This window comes from Triticum dicoccoides, chromosome 4A (assembly GCF_002162155.2).
Source record: "Triticum dicoccoides isolate Atlit2015 ecotype Zavitan chromosome 4A, WEW_v2.0, whole genome shotgun sequence".
NCBI classification, from domain to species: domain Eukaryota; kingdom Viridiplantae; phylum Streptophyta; class Magnoliopsida; order Poales; family Poaceae; genus Triticum; species Triticum dicoccoides.
This window is the reverse complement of record NC_041386.1, coordinates 12,966,409-12,982,665: the sequence shown is the minus strand read 5'-3', so window position 1 is coordinate 12,982,665 and position 16,257 is coordinate 12,966,409. Positions and strand designations below refer to the sequence as shown.

Here is a 16,257-nt window from a genome sequence, read left to right as displayed (position 1 = left end):
TCAGACTACGCGCACCACTCCCTCGCCTCTGTAATCAAGGAACCATCGAACCTCGCGTATTTTTCTTCCACCTAGTAGTAAATTTAGTGGGAAACCTAGTAACGATATTAATTTCATTACTATTGCCTCCCACTCGTTCACGATCCCGCGCACATATGACATAGTAATGAACAATAGGAAACATAGTAAAAGAATTTATTATGTTACTGCTGCCCGATCTTGTTTTATTAGTGTCCGCTTCCATTTCCATGGCTCGTAAAAAACTATGGAATATAGTAATCAACCATCATAACCGTTACTGTGTGGACAATTGTCCTAGTAAATGTATTGAGAATTAGTAGTAATAAGAGTTCTCCAATGGTAAAGCGAGAGTATTTGCTAAAGTAATTGAGCGATTTTTCACATGGCTGATCACTGTAAAGTTGAAAAGTTTCAGGCTGTAGTAACACATAAAATGCAAATTACTACATGTGGCTTGCCACTTACGATCAAAAGAAAGTGTGGAACCACGTGGGGTGGGTGGATCTGCGGAGGGGTGCACATGCAGTTACTTTTTTCCTAATCTAGTTACGGCTCAATGGGCAGCGCGCATAATCATAATTCTACGCTCTGGCTCACTTTAGCAAGTCTATATATATATCTATATATATATGTATATATATATATATATCTATATATATATATATATATATATATATATATATATATATATATATATATATTGTAAGCCGCTACACGGGATAAGTTGATCAGTTGCATATCCCCGGCACTTGTAATCTCTCTTGATATAGTGAATTTTCGTTGGTCGGCGTCCATGGTGTTTTTCCCTTTCGCATTGAAGGGGGTTTCCATGTTAAAATCTTGCGCCCCTATGTTTGATTCGATCTTCCTCGTTTTCTTGTCTGTCATATCTCTAACACATGCAGTGCCTTGTGTACGCACACACTCCGATTGGTTGTCATGGTACAAAAGAATTTGTTGAGGAATGATTCATTTTTCCACGGTAACTCAACGAGACATTTTTGGTTTCTCAATTATGTCAAAATGTCATTGACGGGAGGCTGTGCGGTCGCTTCTCCACCAATAATCAATCGTCTTTCTCACATCTCGATGTTGATCAAATTTATGAAACCACATATCACCAAACAAAAATGGGCTTGCCTTCGAGCACTTGCACAATACGGAAATATAAGATGACCTTCCAAAGATCGACATAGCCCAGCTGATTACTACATACTCCGTCTCCTTAAAATTTAGGTACTTTAAGTCTACACTCATAAGTTACTGTCACAATTGATCATGTTCTACTTCCTTACCTTAATTCCTTAGGTAAAACACATAAATACCCTGCTGGTGTTACGGACACAGTGACTGCGGACTCAAGTTTTGGCACAAGCACAAACAGAACAAAAGCGCATACACCCTGACAGAACAATCCAACACATCCAGCAAAAGAAGACACCGAAGTTCAGTGGTACAAATTCTTCCTGGGCAGCAAAAGCAAACAGATCCATCGTTTTGACGCCATTTGATTATACTGATGTAGCAGTAGCACCAACAGGTAGCTTAGTCAGAGGTCGGCATTCTCCCCCAAGCTGCACCATAAGAAAACAAAGCTTCATAAGATGTTCCGATGAGCACAAGAGGAGCACATTTTGTCCCTTAAAATAACTTCAACTCTAGCTGTCCAAATGAACCAAGAAATAACAGGACACATCCACATCACGGTATGATTCAATATGTACTACTATAATGTCGGAGACACACATCAAGGAAACCCTCTCCTTCCCTTGCGCAAGTGTTCAGTGGCGCACGCACACACACACACACACACCAACCAGAGCTCCGATCACATAACCTGTATGCAAACTGCTCTTGGCAATGCTGGGGCCTGATCAGCAAAGTTTGGCTAGGATAACCTACCCATAAGGCCTAATTAGTGCAGCATATATACTAGAGCAGCAAGCGAAACATGCAGCACCAAGCACACAATCAGCATGGATTTCTTTGGTAAGCTGCTTGGTTATCTGCCTAAGGCAGGCTCCACACAACTACTGGGAACTCTACACATAAATGTCTATCTATTTACGTAGAAAAATGAAAGAAAATCTCTACATACTCCCTCCATAAAGAAATATACGAGCGTTTAGATCATTTCTTTAGTGATCTAAATGCTCTTATATTTCTTTACAGAGGGAGTACTTATCAACGTAGTTAAAGCTAGTGAATGGCGTGTTTAGTGTTCATGACTAAATGTGCATATTTCGTACCTCTAGTATAGAAGCTTGTGTAGGGCATGACTCTTTTGAAAGATGTCACTCTATGTACCTCCTTGCTTCGGCCTGAGTTGAGCTCAATTGTGTACAACCCAGCCTCTGTATTCAGGAAGATGAGACCAACACCTTCTGCAAAACCAACCACTGACACATCCAAGAGGGCACGACAAGGGAGCAACGGTGCGAGCTCAATGACTCTGCGCTGTGCCAATGGCGCAGCTCCATTGGAGCCAGCCTCCATTGACCATAGGTAGAGTCTAGGCTCCAGCACGGTGGCGAACAGCAGCATGCCATCCTCCATCCCCAAGAGTCCAATGGCCGGTATGTCCTCATTATCGTCTTCAAATATTGGATCAATCACCGATAGTTCTTCCTCACCCATGTTGTACTCCACAATACTTTGGGTACATTCACATTGGAAATAGACCTTATTTCCAACAACGCCAATTTGCCCAGTCATCTCGATGGCATTCGGCTCCTCAATGGAGATCATGTCGCTCCACTCATCAGTCTGTGATGAGTATACAGATGCAAAGGTGATCTCCTGATCCTCGTCGGAGCCGACGAGGGCCACAAGGAAAGGGCCGCCATGGCAGTAGAGGTGGTTGCATCCATCCTTGGCGCAGAGCACTGCAGCATTCCAGGTTACTCCCTCGACCTCTTCCTCGTCCTCGTCATCGTCCTCGTCCTCACGATTCCAGATGATTTCCGCGCACTCGGGGGCGGCGTCGATCCTCCACCGGTCGTAGGTGACGAGGTCGCAGATGACGAAGTCCTCGTCCCTTTTGGGGGTGTGGAAGAGGACGAGGCCATGGCGGGAGTCGAGGACGCGCCAGTGGCGGCGCTCGTGGCAGGCCGGCGGGCGGAAGGACGCGGTGGAGACGAAGTTGGAGACCAGGTACTCCTCGTGCTGCTTGCTCCTCCCTTTCCCCCACGACCTCTCGTGGTGGGTGTTGTGGAGGAAGCCCAGCACGGGCGGCGCGCCGTGGAAGGCGCGGTACTCGCGGGTGAAGATGACGTCGGAGAGGATGCGGCTCCAGGTCGTGCAGACGGCGGCGGCGCGGACGAGGGTCTTGGGGTCGTCCGCCGGGACGCGCAGGAAGATCTCCCTCATGGCGTCGTCGACCAGCGCCGGCGGCGAGTGGCGGCCGCGCTGCGCCAGAGGGAGGCTCGTCGTGGGGGGCATTGGGCCGCCGTCGCGTCGCCGGATTGGGGTTTCCGTCGAGGGATTTGCGGGGGAGTGGTGGAGCAGCGCCGCCGCGGCGTGGAGTTGCGAGTGGGAGGAGTGGGGTTTCTGCGTCCTGAATGGGCTCGTGTGAACAGGCTGGACCGCTGGGCCTATTTCGCTTTGCTCTTGGGCTTCAGGGAGGCCGAGATGCTAATGTTTTTCTTTTTCTTTTTTGAGATGCTAAATGTTTTGGTAGTCACAAGGAGAGAGTACGGCTATACCATAAGGACCCCTCAAAAAAAAAACTATACGATGAGGAGAACACAGATGCGAATGTTTTCCTAAAAAAACTGTGCATGGATCACTCAAAGAAAAAGGATAGCACTACAAGGCAATACGATAAGGAGAACACGGATGAAATGTGCAATTTCCGCTGGCCGTTTGAGCATTATTATTTGAACACAGATCAAATGGATGCCTGCTTTGCTTTGTATATCAGCAAGGTTTTCTTCGGGCAATTACCATGGACCACTGGACTGATGGTACAAAGATGAAAGATGAGAGGAGGGGTTGCTTAATCATGAACAATCCTGAGCTCGCGGTAATGTTATCACACAGGACACGTCGTTCGTTGCCCTTGTCATGGAGTGGACATAGTACTCCCTCCGTTTTTATTTACTCCGCATATTAGTTTTGGTCAAAGTCAAACTTTATAAACTTTGACAAAGTTAACATATACAATAAGAAATCAACACCATTAGATTCATTATCAAATATACTTTCACATAGTATAAATTTGTTATGGTAAATATTTATATTTTCTTCTATAAACTTGGTCAGACTTTAGGAAGTTTGACTTCAGTCAACTCTAATATGCGAAGTAAATAAAAACAGAGGGAGTACAGAAGATATATATGTGCATCCTCGCAGTCGCAGACAACTGGAAAAGGAAAATTATCTTTCTGTGCTGCCTCTTTTTCCCTATCTGATGATGGTGATCTCTGTGATACAACGTATGGCTTGACAGTGAAAGGCACCTATGCATTGCAAACCACGACAATGGTGAAGAAAAAAAAGATGTTACACAGCGTAACAACAAGCTCATACTCCGGTTCTTCATGCTGCTACGGCTACAGGTCTTTTGCTGGTCTTGATTCCTTTGATAGCTGCATATTCGCGAGATGGAATTAATATCTAAGAACTTCACAGGGTACAAGATCGAAAATGGATGCCGCTGGAAAGAGCCATACCTTCAGCATAGTCTTTAGCTCCGAAAACCGCAGAACCAGCAACAAGGGCATTCGCGCCAGCTTCAATGACCTATCATTTAGTAGAGTGAAGGGGAAATGAAATCAGCACCTGGCTGAATAAAATTGTTAATATAGGACTGTGACACAGGCTTGTCCACATAGGAGAGAGCACAAGGAAATTGGTATCATAGGAAAATCAGAACAAGAACTAGTGGTGAGATAACAACAGAGGAAAAAACTAGGTCACCTTGTAGGCATTTTTGGGGCTGACTCCACCATCAACCTCAATCCAGGGGTTCACTCCCTACAACATTAGGAAATTGAATTTGAGCATTTCAAACATCGGGGCGTAAGAATACCTACAAAACATAAGGGATATATACCTTCTCTTCACATAATTTTCTCAAATCAGCAATTTTCTTTACTTGGCTCTCAATGAAGCTTTGCCCACCAAACCCAGGGTTGACTGACATAATCAATACCAGATCAACAGCTGCACAGGCAAACAAATGCAATAGCTTGTCAGCTGTCAGTACATGGTGAATGCTCAAGATAATCATGAAAGATGATATATGTCTTGTTCAGTCTAGTTATAAACTACAGACATGTTTACTTGTCGAGCGTAAGACACAGTTAGAAACGTAACTAAGTTTTACTGCAATTAGTCTTATCCAAGGCAGAATACCGTTACATGGAAATAAGTAAAAAAGGTGCAGAGTCTATGTTACACTAAGAAAGCCTTGGAACTTTCACTTTGAATCCCGTTAATTAATCTTATCCAAGGAACACCATGTGAGTACATGTGGATAGTCAAGTAAGTCGAGATGATCATGTAGTGAAAATTGTCACAAATTCCCACCAGAAGCAGTACAAGTTTCATCTTAACTAGAACGCTAGCTATACTTATACCTATGCTGATAAAAGAAAACCATGATGAGTAGCTAAATAGTACGAGTGACTAGCCCGATCTACAGAATCACATACATATTCTGATTAGGTTTTGTGCTTCTTCCAACACCAATCTTTCGTGAGTCACCATTTTAGTGTTAAATACTAATCTAGTACCATCAATTGATTTTCCAAACATTAAGCACATCCCGAGATACCATCAGTAATGTAGAGAGAAGAATTCTTACATTCAAGTACATATTCTATCGCACTGAGTGGGGTCCCAGGGTTCAAAACAACTCCAGCCTTTGCTCCTAGACTTTTAATCTGGCAAAATGTATGAGATGAATACAATCAATCTGGTTTTTTCTGTGACATCAAAATAAAATTACTCACAAGCATCAGCCATTTAGTTGTAGCTCAGAAAATGAATATGGTATCCAGGTCAAACTACAGTTAGGCAGGTAAGAGGGATACAGGCATATTACAGCCCTTACCACTACTAGGATAATAAAAGATCTAGAAAAGGACTTGGTGTGCAAAGTGTTCCGACATTACAAGCATCAAGGAATGTATCAGCTGTAGGTGTAACACTAAGACGCTAGGAAGTCGAACGTGTGCTCCTCCTGCGATAGTAGCCTAGTGATAATCCAGCTAATATAACACAAAAACCTCACTCAATTCAGAAGGGACTCACACTTCATGAATGAACAGAAAATACAGCATAATTGTCAAGTATACTACTGACTGAAACCATCTGCACAACTACATCAAACCTAAACAACAAAAATTATCAAGGAGCAAATAAAAAGTGAGAGATGGACATAGACTCAAAAAGATAGTTGAAGTTGTTGGCATTCAACTCTATTATCTGAAATATTAACATGTGGATTGACATTCAGCCAATGATTACCTGATCGACTGTTCGGTGCAGATGGATGGTTGCCGTTTGCTCACAGTGGACGCTAACAATATCAGCACCTGCCTTGATAAAATCAGGAATTCGCTGCTCAGGTTCCACAATCATCTGCAATTAAAAATCACAAACACCATAATAAGAAGGGTTAATGGGGGTGAGACTACAGCACACAAACACTAAGAACTTCACTCAGGGTTCTCAATAAGTACCAGATGCACATCCAATGGAAGATCAGTCACTGGACGCAGAGCATCAACAATCAATGGTCCAATCGTGATGTTTGGCACAAAGCGACCGTCCATGACATCAACATGAATCCAGTCACATCCTGCCACCTCCACAGCTTTTACCTAGTAATATCAACACTGTCAAAAGATGAGTGTGAACTATAATTTCAGCACGCTCCACTGCAGTGGCATTTTGGATGATAATTTGTGTCATGCAGGTGTTGGTCCATACAGCCAATTCATCATACTATCAAGCTATGGGACCGATAGCACACTAGAATCATTCTTCCAGACATTAATAATTCATGTTCAGTGGAGTGATCATGTCAGAGCTTTGTGGTGCAGTGGATGTTAGTATGTCAACAGACCTGTTCACCAAGCTTGGCGAAGTTTGCAGAGAGAATGGAAGGGGACACAATGATGTCACTCTTGGAGAAACTGTCGACCCTTGATGCCTTCACTTGGAATAGCTTCCTGGAAACCATGAATAAAAACAAAGTCTAGAATTCAGAACCAAACGAGACTGACACCCAAACCAATATGTGGTCATCAACAGGTGACCTGACCAGAAATTTTGCCTTGCCCCTTCCCTTCTTAACAGGCAACACGAACAAAGAGCTTAAGGAACAGCTTAAGCTTGTGCAAGCATGATCTATCATCGTTTTCAGAGTCTAAATTCCCTCTCTATGGTTTCGGTTGACGAGACAGAAAATGGTCGGTCAACACAAGCAGGCACACGCTGCTAAGATGGAACAGACATCCCTCCCCGATGCTTGCTCCCCCAAACTCGAACCCTTTCGTCAGAAGCCCATGGCACAAAACCAACCTCTAGCTGCCCTGCCTGCGATGATGAGCTAAATTGGTGCGTACACAGGGGTTGCTCGATCCCCGAGCACTTTGAGCTCGGGTCAGCACCACCAACTCCGTCCGAGAACGCGCCACACCGAGGGCGGCCGCGCAGCCCATTTGGACGCGCACAGGCTCTGATGCTCGGCGCCATCGGTCTGGTCACGGAACAAGGAGCTCGAGATTGCCGCCGAACCAAACGGGGATCGAAGTCGCCCCCGGCGCGGCGTGCCACCTACCCACCTACCCCGCGGTGCGGGCGCGGATACAGGCATACAGGGAGGGAGGAGAAAAGGCCTAGGCGCGGCGGGGAGGGGAGGGGAAGTGGACGGCGTACCTGGACGAGGAGAAGCCGGCGCGGCGGCGGGCGCCGAGGGAGGCGGCGCGCGGGTAGCCGAGGCTGGAGCAGAGCGACGAGGACGGGGACGCCATCTGTACCGCCGTGTTCGTCTTGTGTGTCTGTGTCCACCAACCAAAACTCGCTCGCGCTGCCGCTCTGCCTCTGGCGGAATGGAATGGAAACGCTGCCGATTTGGTGGGGGCTAGGCGCGGGGAGGGGGGAATCGCCGGGCGCAGCCGCAGCCTCACGACGGCTCCGTCTCGTTATCTGCTCGCTGACCCTGTAGCCACACAGAGATTGCAGCGTCTCCACGCCTTTTCGGGGGCACGCTCCGCCGGTTCGGGGGATTGTTTTGGTTGGTGTCGGGCTGGCGGCCGAGCCAGAGCCAGGCCAACGACCGCCGTTTCGTCGCCTACCCTGGGTGCGTGTGTGCGCCGTGCGCCTCCGCGGCACGGAATGGACAGAAACGGCACCCGGATCTCCCCGCGGCATCTCTTTCTTTCCTGATGCGCCACAGGGACCGGATCATCATACTCCGTCTGTGCTAGATTCGTCAACTAATTCCGGAGGGAGGGAGGGAGGGGGTACGATATACACGCCAATTTATCAGTGCAGACAACACACGGCCACAACCAAACCCAATTTATTGTCTTCTCCCCCAATATGAAACGGAACAAAAAGTAAGTACTTCCTCCGTCCCATAATAAAATACTAGTGTCAAAAACATTCTTATATTATGAAGCGGAGGGAGTATAATTTTCTCACACTGGGATTCTGTGTGGTCAAAACAATTTATTACCTCTGATCCGAATTAATTGACACAGCCTCTAGTCAATTAATTCGGATAGGAGGGAGTGTCATTTTTCCCCCATACGAAACAGAACAATAGTTTAGTTTTCTCACACTGGGGTTCTATATTATGGTCAAAACAAAGACATGCTACCATTTTTTTCCTTTTATTTTGATGTAGCAACGGGGCGTCGTACATACTGAAAGTTAGCAACACATAATAATCAACCATCACTCAACTCAGAGAGCATCCACGCTCCTGGCAAAGACCAACACTAAGTTCGCCATGGAATTATGAAAACCAAACTAAAGTCTACATACAATTTACTGCTCGCAAAGAGATAGCAGCAGAATACAAAGCGATAACTGGGGATTTCCATTGCACTACGATGTTCTGCCAGGGCTTCATGCGCAAACTCGGTGCTTATGAGCTGGAGTCACCGGCGTTCCCTTTTTCTCCGCTGCAGCAGTAGAAGTGCGGCAGCTTCACTCGCCCGCAGCACCTGAAAAAGCGCAAAAATCATATCCAGTCACGCCCTTCTCAACATACCACAGCAGGGACATGCAGATGTAGCTTGCTTGTGGCACTGAAAAATGCTCATTACTAGTGATCACTGGATCCATTTTCTATGTTCCGCATTCCCGAATGGTGACGTACAACAAAGGCATGAAGGCACTTGCACGAAAAGAAATATTACTAGCACAGATCAAAGGACAACAAATCTGGAACTGAGATGAGGTAGGCAGTTTCTGAATCCTCTGGGAAGAACTGATATGATTTTGTAATACTGTAAAATGTCAAACATCTCATGGCCTACTGTCTGAACCTATGAAATTCTGAAGGTGCCTGAAATTCTGTGGCTCCACTAAAACCTAAAGTTTGTAGCTACTGCCTAATGGTAGCATTACATTCTAGGGGGGATATCTTATATGCCACTGAGAGCTTGTGAAATGTCAAATGTCCATGACATCCAAGTTTGCCAATTTGTGTATTTGTACCACAGGAAACATGTGGCTTCAATGACCTATGCTACTTTCAGCGATCAATGTGGGGGAAAGATAAAAATACCCTGGTTCTACACCACTTCCACTACAAAAATATGAGATCCTATTATAGACTAATCTGTATTTGGACCATAAAAGTGGTAGCAAAAAAGCATATGTTGGTCTTCTCTGCGTTGCATTAAAAGGAACATCAGTGCCATATGTTTTTCCGATAGAAAATATGACATACACAAACTCAAAGTGGCATATAAGATATTCTCTGTACATTCGAAAAGGTAATTGTATCACTAAAAGTCAGGTTTTACATCTAACCAGTCTAACAGTTGTTTAACTAAGTAGTAAAACAATCAGAATCAAGAATACTGTTACACATGGAAATGTGATATTTGTTTTTATCCAACAATGATTTATTACAAAGTTAGCAAGAACACAACAAATTAGAAGCGTCGACAAGCATATCTCGAGTTCTAACTGTACCTGCAACGGATAATCACTGGAACAGGCTTCAGGGCTCTGGGCCCATTTCTCAAACCCCTCTTATATTTCGAGATCTGAAATGCACAAGAAAGAATGAGGGCAGCAATGGTGATTATGTACAAGGACAACAGGCAGAAACCAAAGAACAGTCTGTCTGAAGAACACATAGATAGTAGGCCAAAATATGATTATCCTAATAAGTAGTGTTGAGGATGTGAGATTGTAGGTTCTCCATATGTTGGTAATATTGATATTAATATCAATTTGTTCATCACATTTTGGCAAATTTGCATGTACATGAATGAAAAATATGTTTGAATACTAGAACTTATGTCTTCAAACATCAGTATAAACAAACATACCCCTGAATAAGACTTTGTGCTCTAACTGAAACTGACTTAAACGCCAAACACTATATCTGTCACTGAACTACCAAGTAATCAACAAGCAGGTGATCTGCACCATAATGCTATCAACTATGTTCCTCTGGTGAAACATTTCGACATGTCTCACTTTCCAGTTTCTACGCACCAGGCATTTCACCGAACACCTAGAGTGCATCCTCTTAGAGTCTTGGTACTACGCGACAGCAAAGGCAAAGAGATCACCGAAACCAGAGCACGCACATGTAAATGACAAGAATAACACGGAATAAAACGGGGGAATAAGCCACGAGACCTTCTTCTTGGGGACGGCCATGAGTTCCATCGCGGGGGCGATGGCGGCGCCGAGGCTGGGGAGCACGAGGGACTGTGCCTCGGGGAGAGGAGCGGGGGGAGGGGGTGGCATGATGGTGAGTCCAGACGGCATGCGAGGCAACGCCACCGCCGATGCCGCTCGCCGGAGCCAACCCGCCGCCGCCATGGATCGCCTTCGGGGTTCGGGGAGTGGGAGTTTGGAAGGGGGGTTTCGGCGAGGTCAGGAGGAGAGTGGGAGAGGCGCCGATCTGGCCGTCCAGTTTTATCCGGCGGATCGGATCATCGGATGGTTAGCGACAGAAATTTTGTTTTAATTAAAGGTTCGCCATCGTTTCCTCTAATCCAATCCAATAATTTTTATTTTTATCAGTTTAATAATATGGTTATACGTATGGGTCCCATAGCTCAGCTGGTTAGAGTATCCGTCATCCATCTTCCCAACAAGCGCTATCATTTAACGTCCCTAGCTAGACATAAAAGCGAGGATAGATCTAGGTATTGTCATCTTGATTCTTAATTTTTTTAGTGATGTTATGCTCGAATCCGGAAGGTTCCTTACGTTTCCCTTCATATTCAGAGATCTTGAGATCTAAAAAATCCAACCGCTTATTGCAAAGAGTAATTAACATATTCATGCGGTGAAGATTTCCGCTAACGCTCTTAAGAGGTTCAAGAGATTTTTGTAAAATCTTAGTTACTTCGCAAATTTTCTCAAAAACTTTTGTTTCCTCTTGGGTATGATGGAGCCCCTTTTTTGAGGTAAAGTTCCTACTATACCTTCCATAATTTCATGAGCGATACTCAGGTTAATTTCAATAAAATTGCCTTTGGCAACACAATCCAAAAGTTGTCTATGAGATATATTAAGCCCAACATAAAAATTGCGAAGCAAAATTCTGAAATTTACTTCTAGGGTGCATTTACGATAAGATTCCATTATTCTAAACCAAGCATCATTTAAGTTTTCTCCTTGCTTTTGTTTGAAATGAAGGACTTCAAACTCGGGAGACATAGGAGCAGAAAGAGGACTAGCCATGACGACAAGCAAACAAACTAGCACGCGAGCAAACAAGAGGCAAATAGAGAGGGAGGATAGAGAGAGGGCGAATAAAACGGCAAGGGTGAATTGGGGGGGAGAGGAAAACGAGAGGCAAATGGCAAATAATTTAATGCGAGAGATAGGGATTGTGATGGGTACTTGGTATGTTGACTTTTTGCATAGACTCCCCGGCGACGGCGCCAGAAATCCTTCTTGCTACGTCTTGAGCTTGTGTTGGTTTTCCTCGAAGAGGAAGGGATGATGCAGCAGAGTAGCGTAAGTATTTCCCTCGGTTTTTGAGAACCAGGGTATCAATCCAGTAGGAGCCCACGCTCAAGTCCCTCGTACCTGCACAAAGCAATAGCTACTCGCAACCAACGTGATTAGGGGTTGTCAATCCCTTCACGGTCACTTACGAGAGTGAGATCTGATAGATATAATAGTTTGGTACTTTTGGTATAAAGATGCAAAATAAAAAGTAAAAGCAAAGCAAGATTAAAGTGATGGAGATTGATATGATGAGAATAGACCCGGGGGCCATAGGTTTCACTAGTGGCTTCTCTCAAGAGTATAAGTATTCTACGATGGGTGAACAAATTACTGATGAGCAATTGACAGAATTGAGCATAGTTATGAGAATATCTAGGCATGATCATGTATATAGGCATCACGTCCATGACAAGTAGATCGGAACGATTCTGCATCTACTACTATTACTCCACTCATCGACCGCTATCCAGCATGCATCTAGAGTATTAAGTTGAAAACAGAGTAACGCCTTAAGCAAGATGACATGATGTAGAGAGATAAATTCATGCAATATGAAATAAACCCCATCTTGTTATCATCTATGGCAACGATACAATACGTGCCTTGCTGCCCATCTGTCACTGGGTAAGGACACCGTAAGATCGAACCCAAAGCTAAGCACTTCTCCCATGGCAAGAACTACCAATCTAGTTGGCCAAACCAAACGGATAATTCGAAGAGACTTGCAAAGATAACCAATCATACATAAAAGAATTCATAAAAGATTCAAATATTATTCATAGATAGACTTGATCATAAACCCACAATTCATCGGTCTCAACAAACACATCGTAAAAAGAAGATTACATCGAATAGATCTCCACAAGAAAGGGGGAGAACTTTGTATTGAGATTCAAAGAGAGAGAAGAAGCCATCTAGCTACTAACTATGGACCCGAAGGTCTGAGGTAAACTACTCACACTTCATCGGAGGGGCTAGGATGATGTGGAAGCCCTCCGTGATGATGGCCCTCTTCCGGCGGAGCTCCGGAACAGGCCCCAAGATGGGATCTCGTGGGTACAGAAAGTTGCGGCGGTGGAATTATGTTTTTGGCTCCTCTTCTAATCGTTTAGGGGTACGTGTGTATATATAGGAGGAAGAAGTACGCCAGAGGAGCAACAAGGGGCCCACGAGGCAGGGGGGCGCGCCCTAGGGGGGGCGCGCCCCCCACCCTCGTGACCGCCTCTTTTGTTCCTTGGAGCAGGGTCCAAGTCTCCTAGATCACGTTCGGTGAGAAAATCACGTTCCCGAAGATTTTATTCCGTTTGGACTCCGTTTGATATTCCGTTTATTTGAAACACTGAAATAGGCAAAAAAAACAGCAATTCTGGGCTGGGCCTCCGGTTAATAGGTTAGTCCCAAAAATAATATAAAAGTAGAAAATAAAGGCCAATATAGTCCAAAACAGTAGATAATATAGCATGGAGCAATCAAAAATTATAGATACATTGGAGACGTATCAGTTCACACTTTATTCATGGTGCTTTCCGTAAAATACTTGCTAAATATGATGTTAATCATAGAATTGCATCTCCTTATCACCCTTAGTCTAGTGGTCAAGTAGAGTTGAGCAATAAAGAGCTCAAATTAATTTTGCAAAAGACTGTTAATAGGTCTAGAAAGAATTGGTCCAAGAAACTTGATGATGCATTATGGGCTTATAGAACTGCATACAAAAATCATATGGGTATGTCTCCGTATAAAATGGTTTATGAAAAAGCATGTCATTTGCCTCTTGAACTAGAATATAAGGCATATTGGGCTATTAAAGAGCTCAACTATGATTTTAAACTTGCCGGTGAGAAGATGTTATTTGATATTAGCTCACTTCATGAATGGAGAACCCAAGCTTATGAAAATGTCAAGTTGTTTAAAGAAAAAGTTAAAAGATGGCATGACAAAAGGATACAAGAGCGTGAGTTTAATGTATGTGAGTATGTATTGCTATACAACTCTCGTTTAAGATTTTTTGTAGGAAAACTTCTCTCTAAATGGGAAGGCCCCTATATTATCGAAGAGGTCTATCGTTCCGGTGCCATAAAGATCAACAACTTTGAAGGCACAAATCCGAAGGTGGTAAACGGTCAAAGAATTAAACATTATATCTCAGGTAATCCCATAAATATTGAAACCAATATTATTGAAACCGTAACCCCGGAGGAATACATAAGGGACACTTTCCGGAATGTTTCAGACTCCGAAAAGGAATAGGTATGTGGTACGGTAAATAAACCGACTCCAAAACAATTTTTAAGGCAATATTTCTCCGTTTTGGAATATTTAGAAAAATAGAAAAATAAGTAGCAGTCCGGGAAGGACACGAGGGCCCCATGAGGGTGGTGGGCGTGCCCTACCCCTCTAGGCGCCCCCCTACCTCGTGAGTACCTCGTGTGCCTTCCGGACTCCGTTTTCTTGCACGATACGTATTTTGGTCGGTAAAAAATCATTATATATTCTCCCGAAGGTTTTGACTCCCGTATCACGCAATTATTCTCTATTCTTGTTTCGAGCTGTTTTTCTGACAGATCTAGATTATCATGACGTCTCCAAGTGCTTCCAAGGACAAGTTCTTCGAGAAGGTCATCAACCCTTACCTCGCGGAGGTGTTGCGACACCCTCAAAGCATTGAGATGCGTGATGGGTTGTTGCACATCCGCGATGTTGAGGGACCAAAGGGAACCAGAAGCGTGGAGACGAGGCTCGAAGCAATGGAGCAACAAGTTTTCAAGTGCCAGGGGATGGTGGAGCGTGGAATCAACGCTAGCCACACGATGCTCGCAGAATTCACTAACAACTACAAGCCAGATGCCAAGAACACCGAGGAGGCCATCTTCAAGCTATATGAGAAGATCGAGCACCTCCAAGCCCAAATCTATGACCTCCAAAACCAAAACTGTGAGTATGAATATAGATTCAAAAGAATGAGTTTGGCTGCAGATTCGACGATTCCGGAGACTCGATCATCCTTCTATGATGGTGAACCTATGCCTTGGAAGATGGATGACAAGCTTGCATCATCAACAACACCTCCACCTTCTTCACCAACCAAGGCGATATAATCACATGGGTATGGACACTCCCCTTGGCAACTGCCAAGCTTGGGGGAGGTGCCCCGGTATCGTATCATAATCACAACTCCTACCTTTACCGTTTTTCTTAGTTCGATCCTATTAGTAGTATCTTAATCTAGTAGAATAAAGTTTATGGCATGATCTAGTTTTGAGTTTGCTTTATGATCTCTCTTTGTAATCGAGTCCGTGAGCTATATATAATAAAGATTAGTGTTGAGTCAAGGGCTTGATTATTTTGCCATGATCTTGGATTAATAAAAGAAAGAAGAAAAGAATAGAAAGAAACAAAAGGTTCATATTGATCTTATTGAGAGTAATGACTTCACATAGAAAGAGTATGATGATTAAAAGTTGTTGGGAGTTGGCAGACATAGCTTTTGTCATTGTTGCAATTAATAGGAAGTAATAAGGAAATAAAGGTTTTCACATATAGATATATTATCATTGACATCTTTTATGATTGGGAGCACTCATTAAAATATGACATGCCAAAGAGTTGATGTTGGACAAGGAAGACAGCGTAATGAGTTATGTCTTTCTTATACCCGAGATAAAGTATGTTGTCATGGATCCTAACTTGTTGAGCTTGCCTTTCACCCTCATGCTAGACAAATTCTCGGCACCAAGTAGAAATACTACTTGTGCTTCCAAATACCCTTAAACCAGTTTTGCCATGAGAATCCACAATATCTACCTATGGATTGAGTAAGATCCTTCAAGTAAGTTGTCATCGATGCAAAGCAATAAAAAATTGCTCTAAATATGTATGATTGATTGGTGTGGGAGAAATAAGCTTTATACGATCTTGTGATGTGGAAGTAATAAAAGCGACGGACTGCATAATAAAGGTTCATATCACAAGGGGCAATATAAAGTGACGTTCTTTCGCATTGAGATTTTATGCATCCAACCATAAAAGCGCATGACAACCTCTGTTTCCCTCTGTGAAGGGCCT

At 43.9% G+C, this 16,257-nt stretch overlaps 3 protein-coding genes across 3 annotated transcripts; all 3 read right to left on the bottom strand.

Annotated features, from left to right (window-relative positions):
* Positions 1-1,178: 1,178 nt before the first annotated feature.
* Positions 1,179-3,581, bottom strand: LOC119284620. Its single transcript, XM_037563762.1, has 2 exons — positions 2,271-3,581; positions 1,179-1,595 (listed from the first exon to the last, which is right to left on the bottom strand). Exons 1-2 carry the CDS (start codon positions 3,460-3,462, stop codon positions 1,567-1,569), a joined length of 1,221 nt encoding a protein of 406 aa, XP_037419659.1. The 5' UTR covers positions 3,463-3,581; the 3' UTR covers positions 1,179-1,566.
* Positions 3,582-4,301: 720 nt separating this feature from the next.
* LOC119284619 (ribulose-phosphate 3-epimerase, chloroplastic) lies at positions 4,302-8,165 on the bottom strand. Its single transcript, XM_037563761.1, has 9 exons — positions 7,912-8,165; positions 7,097-7,202; positions 6,711-6,851; positions 6,496-6,609; positions 5,831-5,909; positions 5,078-5,187; positions 4,942-4,998; positions 4,695-4,764; positions 4,302-4,610 (listed from the first exon to the last, which is right to left on the bottom strand). The coding sequence occupies exons 1-9, from the start codon at positions 8,004-8,006 to the stop codon at positions 4,561-4,563; spliced, it is 822 nt and encodes a 273-aa protein (XP_037419658.1). The 5' UTR covers positions 8,007-8,165; the 3' UTR covers positions 4,302-4,560.
* A 666-nt stretch (positions 8,166-8,831) lies between these two features.
* Positions 8,832-11,128, bottom strand: LOC119284618. The gene is made up of 3 exons (XM_037563760.1): positions 10,864-11,128; positions 10,186-10,259; positions 8,832-9,206 (listed from the first exon to the last, which is right to left on the bottom strand). The coding sequence occupies exons 1-3, from the start codon at positions 11,047-11,049 to the stop codon at positions 9,128-9,130; spliced, it is 339 nt and encodes a 112-aa protein (XP_037419657.1). The 5' UTR covers positions 11,050-11,128; the 3' UTR covers positions 8,832-9,127.
* Between the last annotated feature and the right edge of the window lie 5,129 nt (positions 11,129-16,257).

Bases quoted from the DNA above. Each gene is read 5' to 3' on its own strand.
- LOC119284618 (XM_037563760.1), bottom strand. From the start codon at position 11,049: ATGGCGGCGGCGGGTTGGCTCCGGCGAGCGGCATCGGCGGTGGCGTTG. The intron at 10,260-10,863 runs GTCTCGTGGCTT...TGTGCATTTCAG, and splicing joins TGGCCGTCCCCAAGAAGAAG to ATCTCGAAATATAAGAGGGG. The intron at 9,207-10,185 runs GTACAGTTAGAA...GCGCTTTTTCAG, and splicing joins CCAGTGATTATCCGTTGCAG to GTGCTGCGGGCGAGTGAAGC.
- LOC119284619 (XM_037563761.1), bottom strand. From the start codon at position 8,006: ATGGCGTCCCCGTCCTCGTCGCTCTGCTCCAGCCTCGGCTACCCGCGC. The intron at 7,203-7,911 runs GTACGCCGTCCA...CATGGTTTCCAG, and splicing joins GCCGGCTTCTCCTCGTCCAG to GAAGCTATTCCAAGTGAAGG. The intron at 5,188-5,830 runs GTAAGAATTCTT...TTGCCTGTGCAG, and splicing joins GATAGAATATGTACTTGAAT to CTGTTGATCTGGTATTGATT.
- LOC119284620 (XM_037563762.1), bottom strand. From the start codon at position 3,462: ATGCCCCCCACGACGAGCCTCCCTCTGGCGCAGCGCGGCCGCCACTCG. The intron at 1,596-2,270 runs GTACGAAATATG...CTTATGGTGCAG, and splicing joins CACAAGCTTCTATACTAGAG to CTTGGGGGAGAATGCCGACC.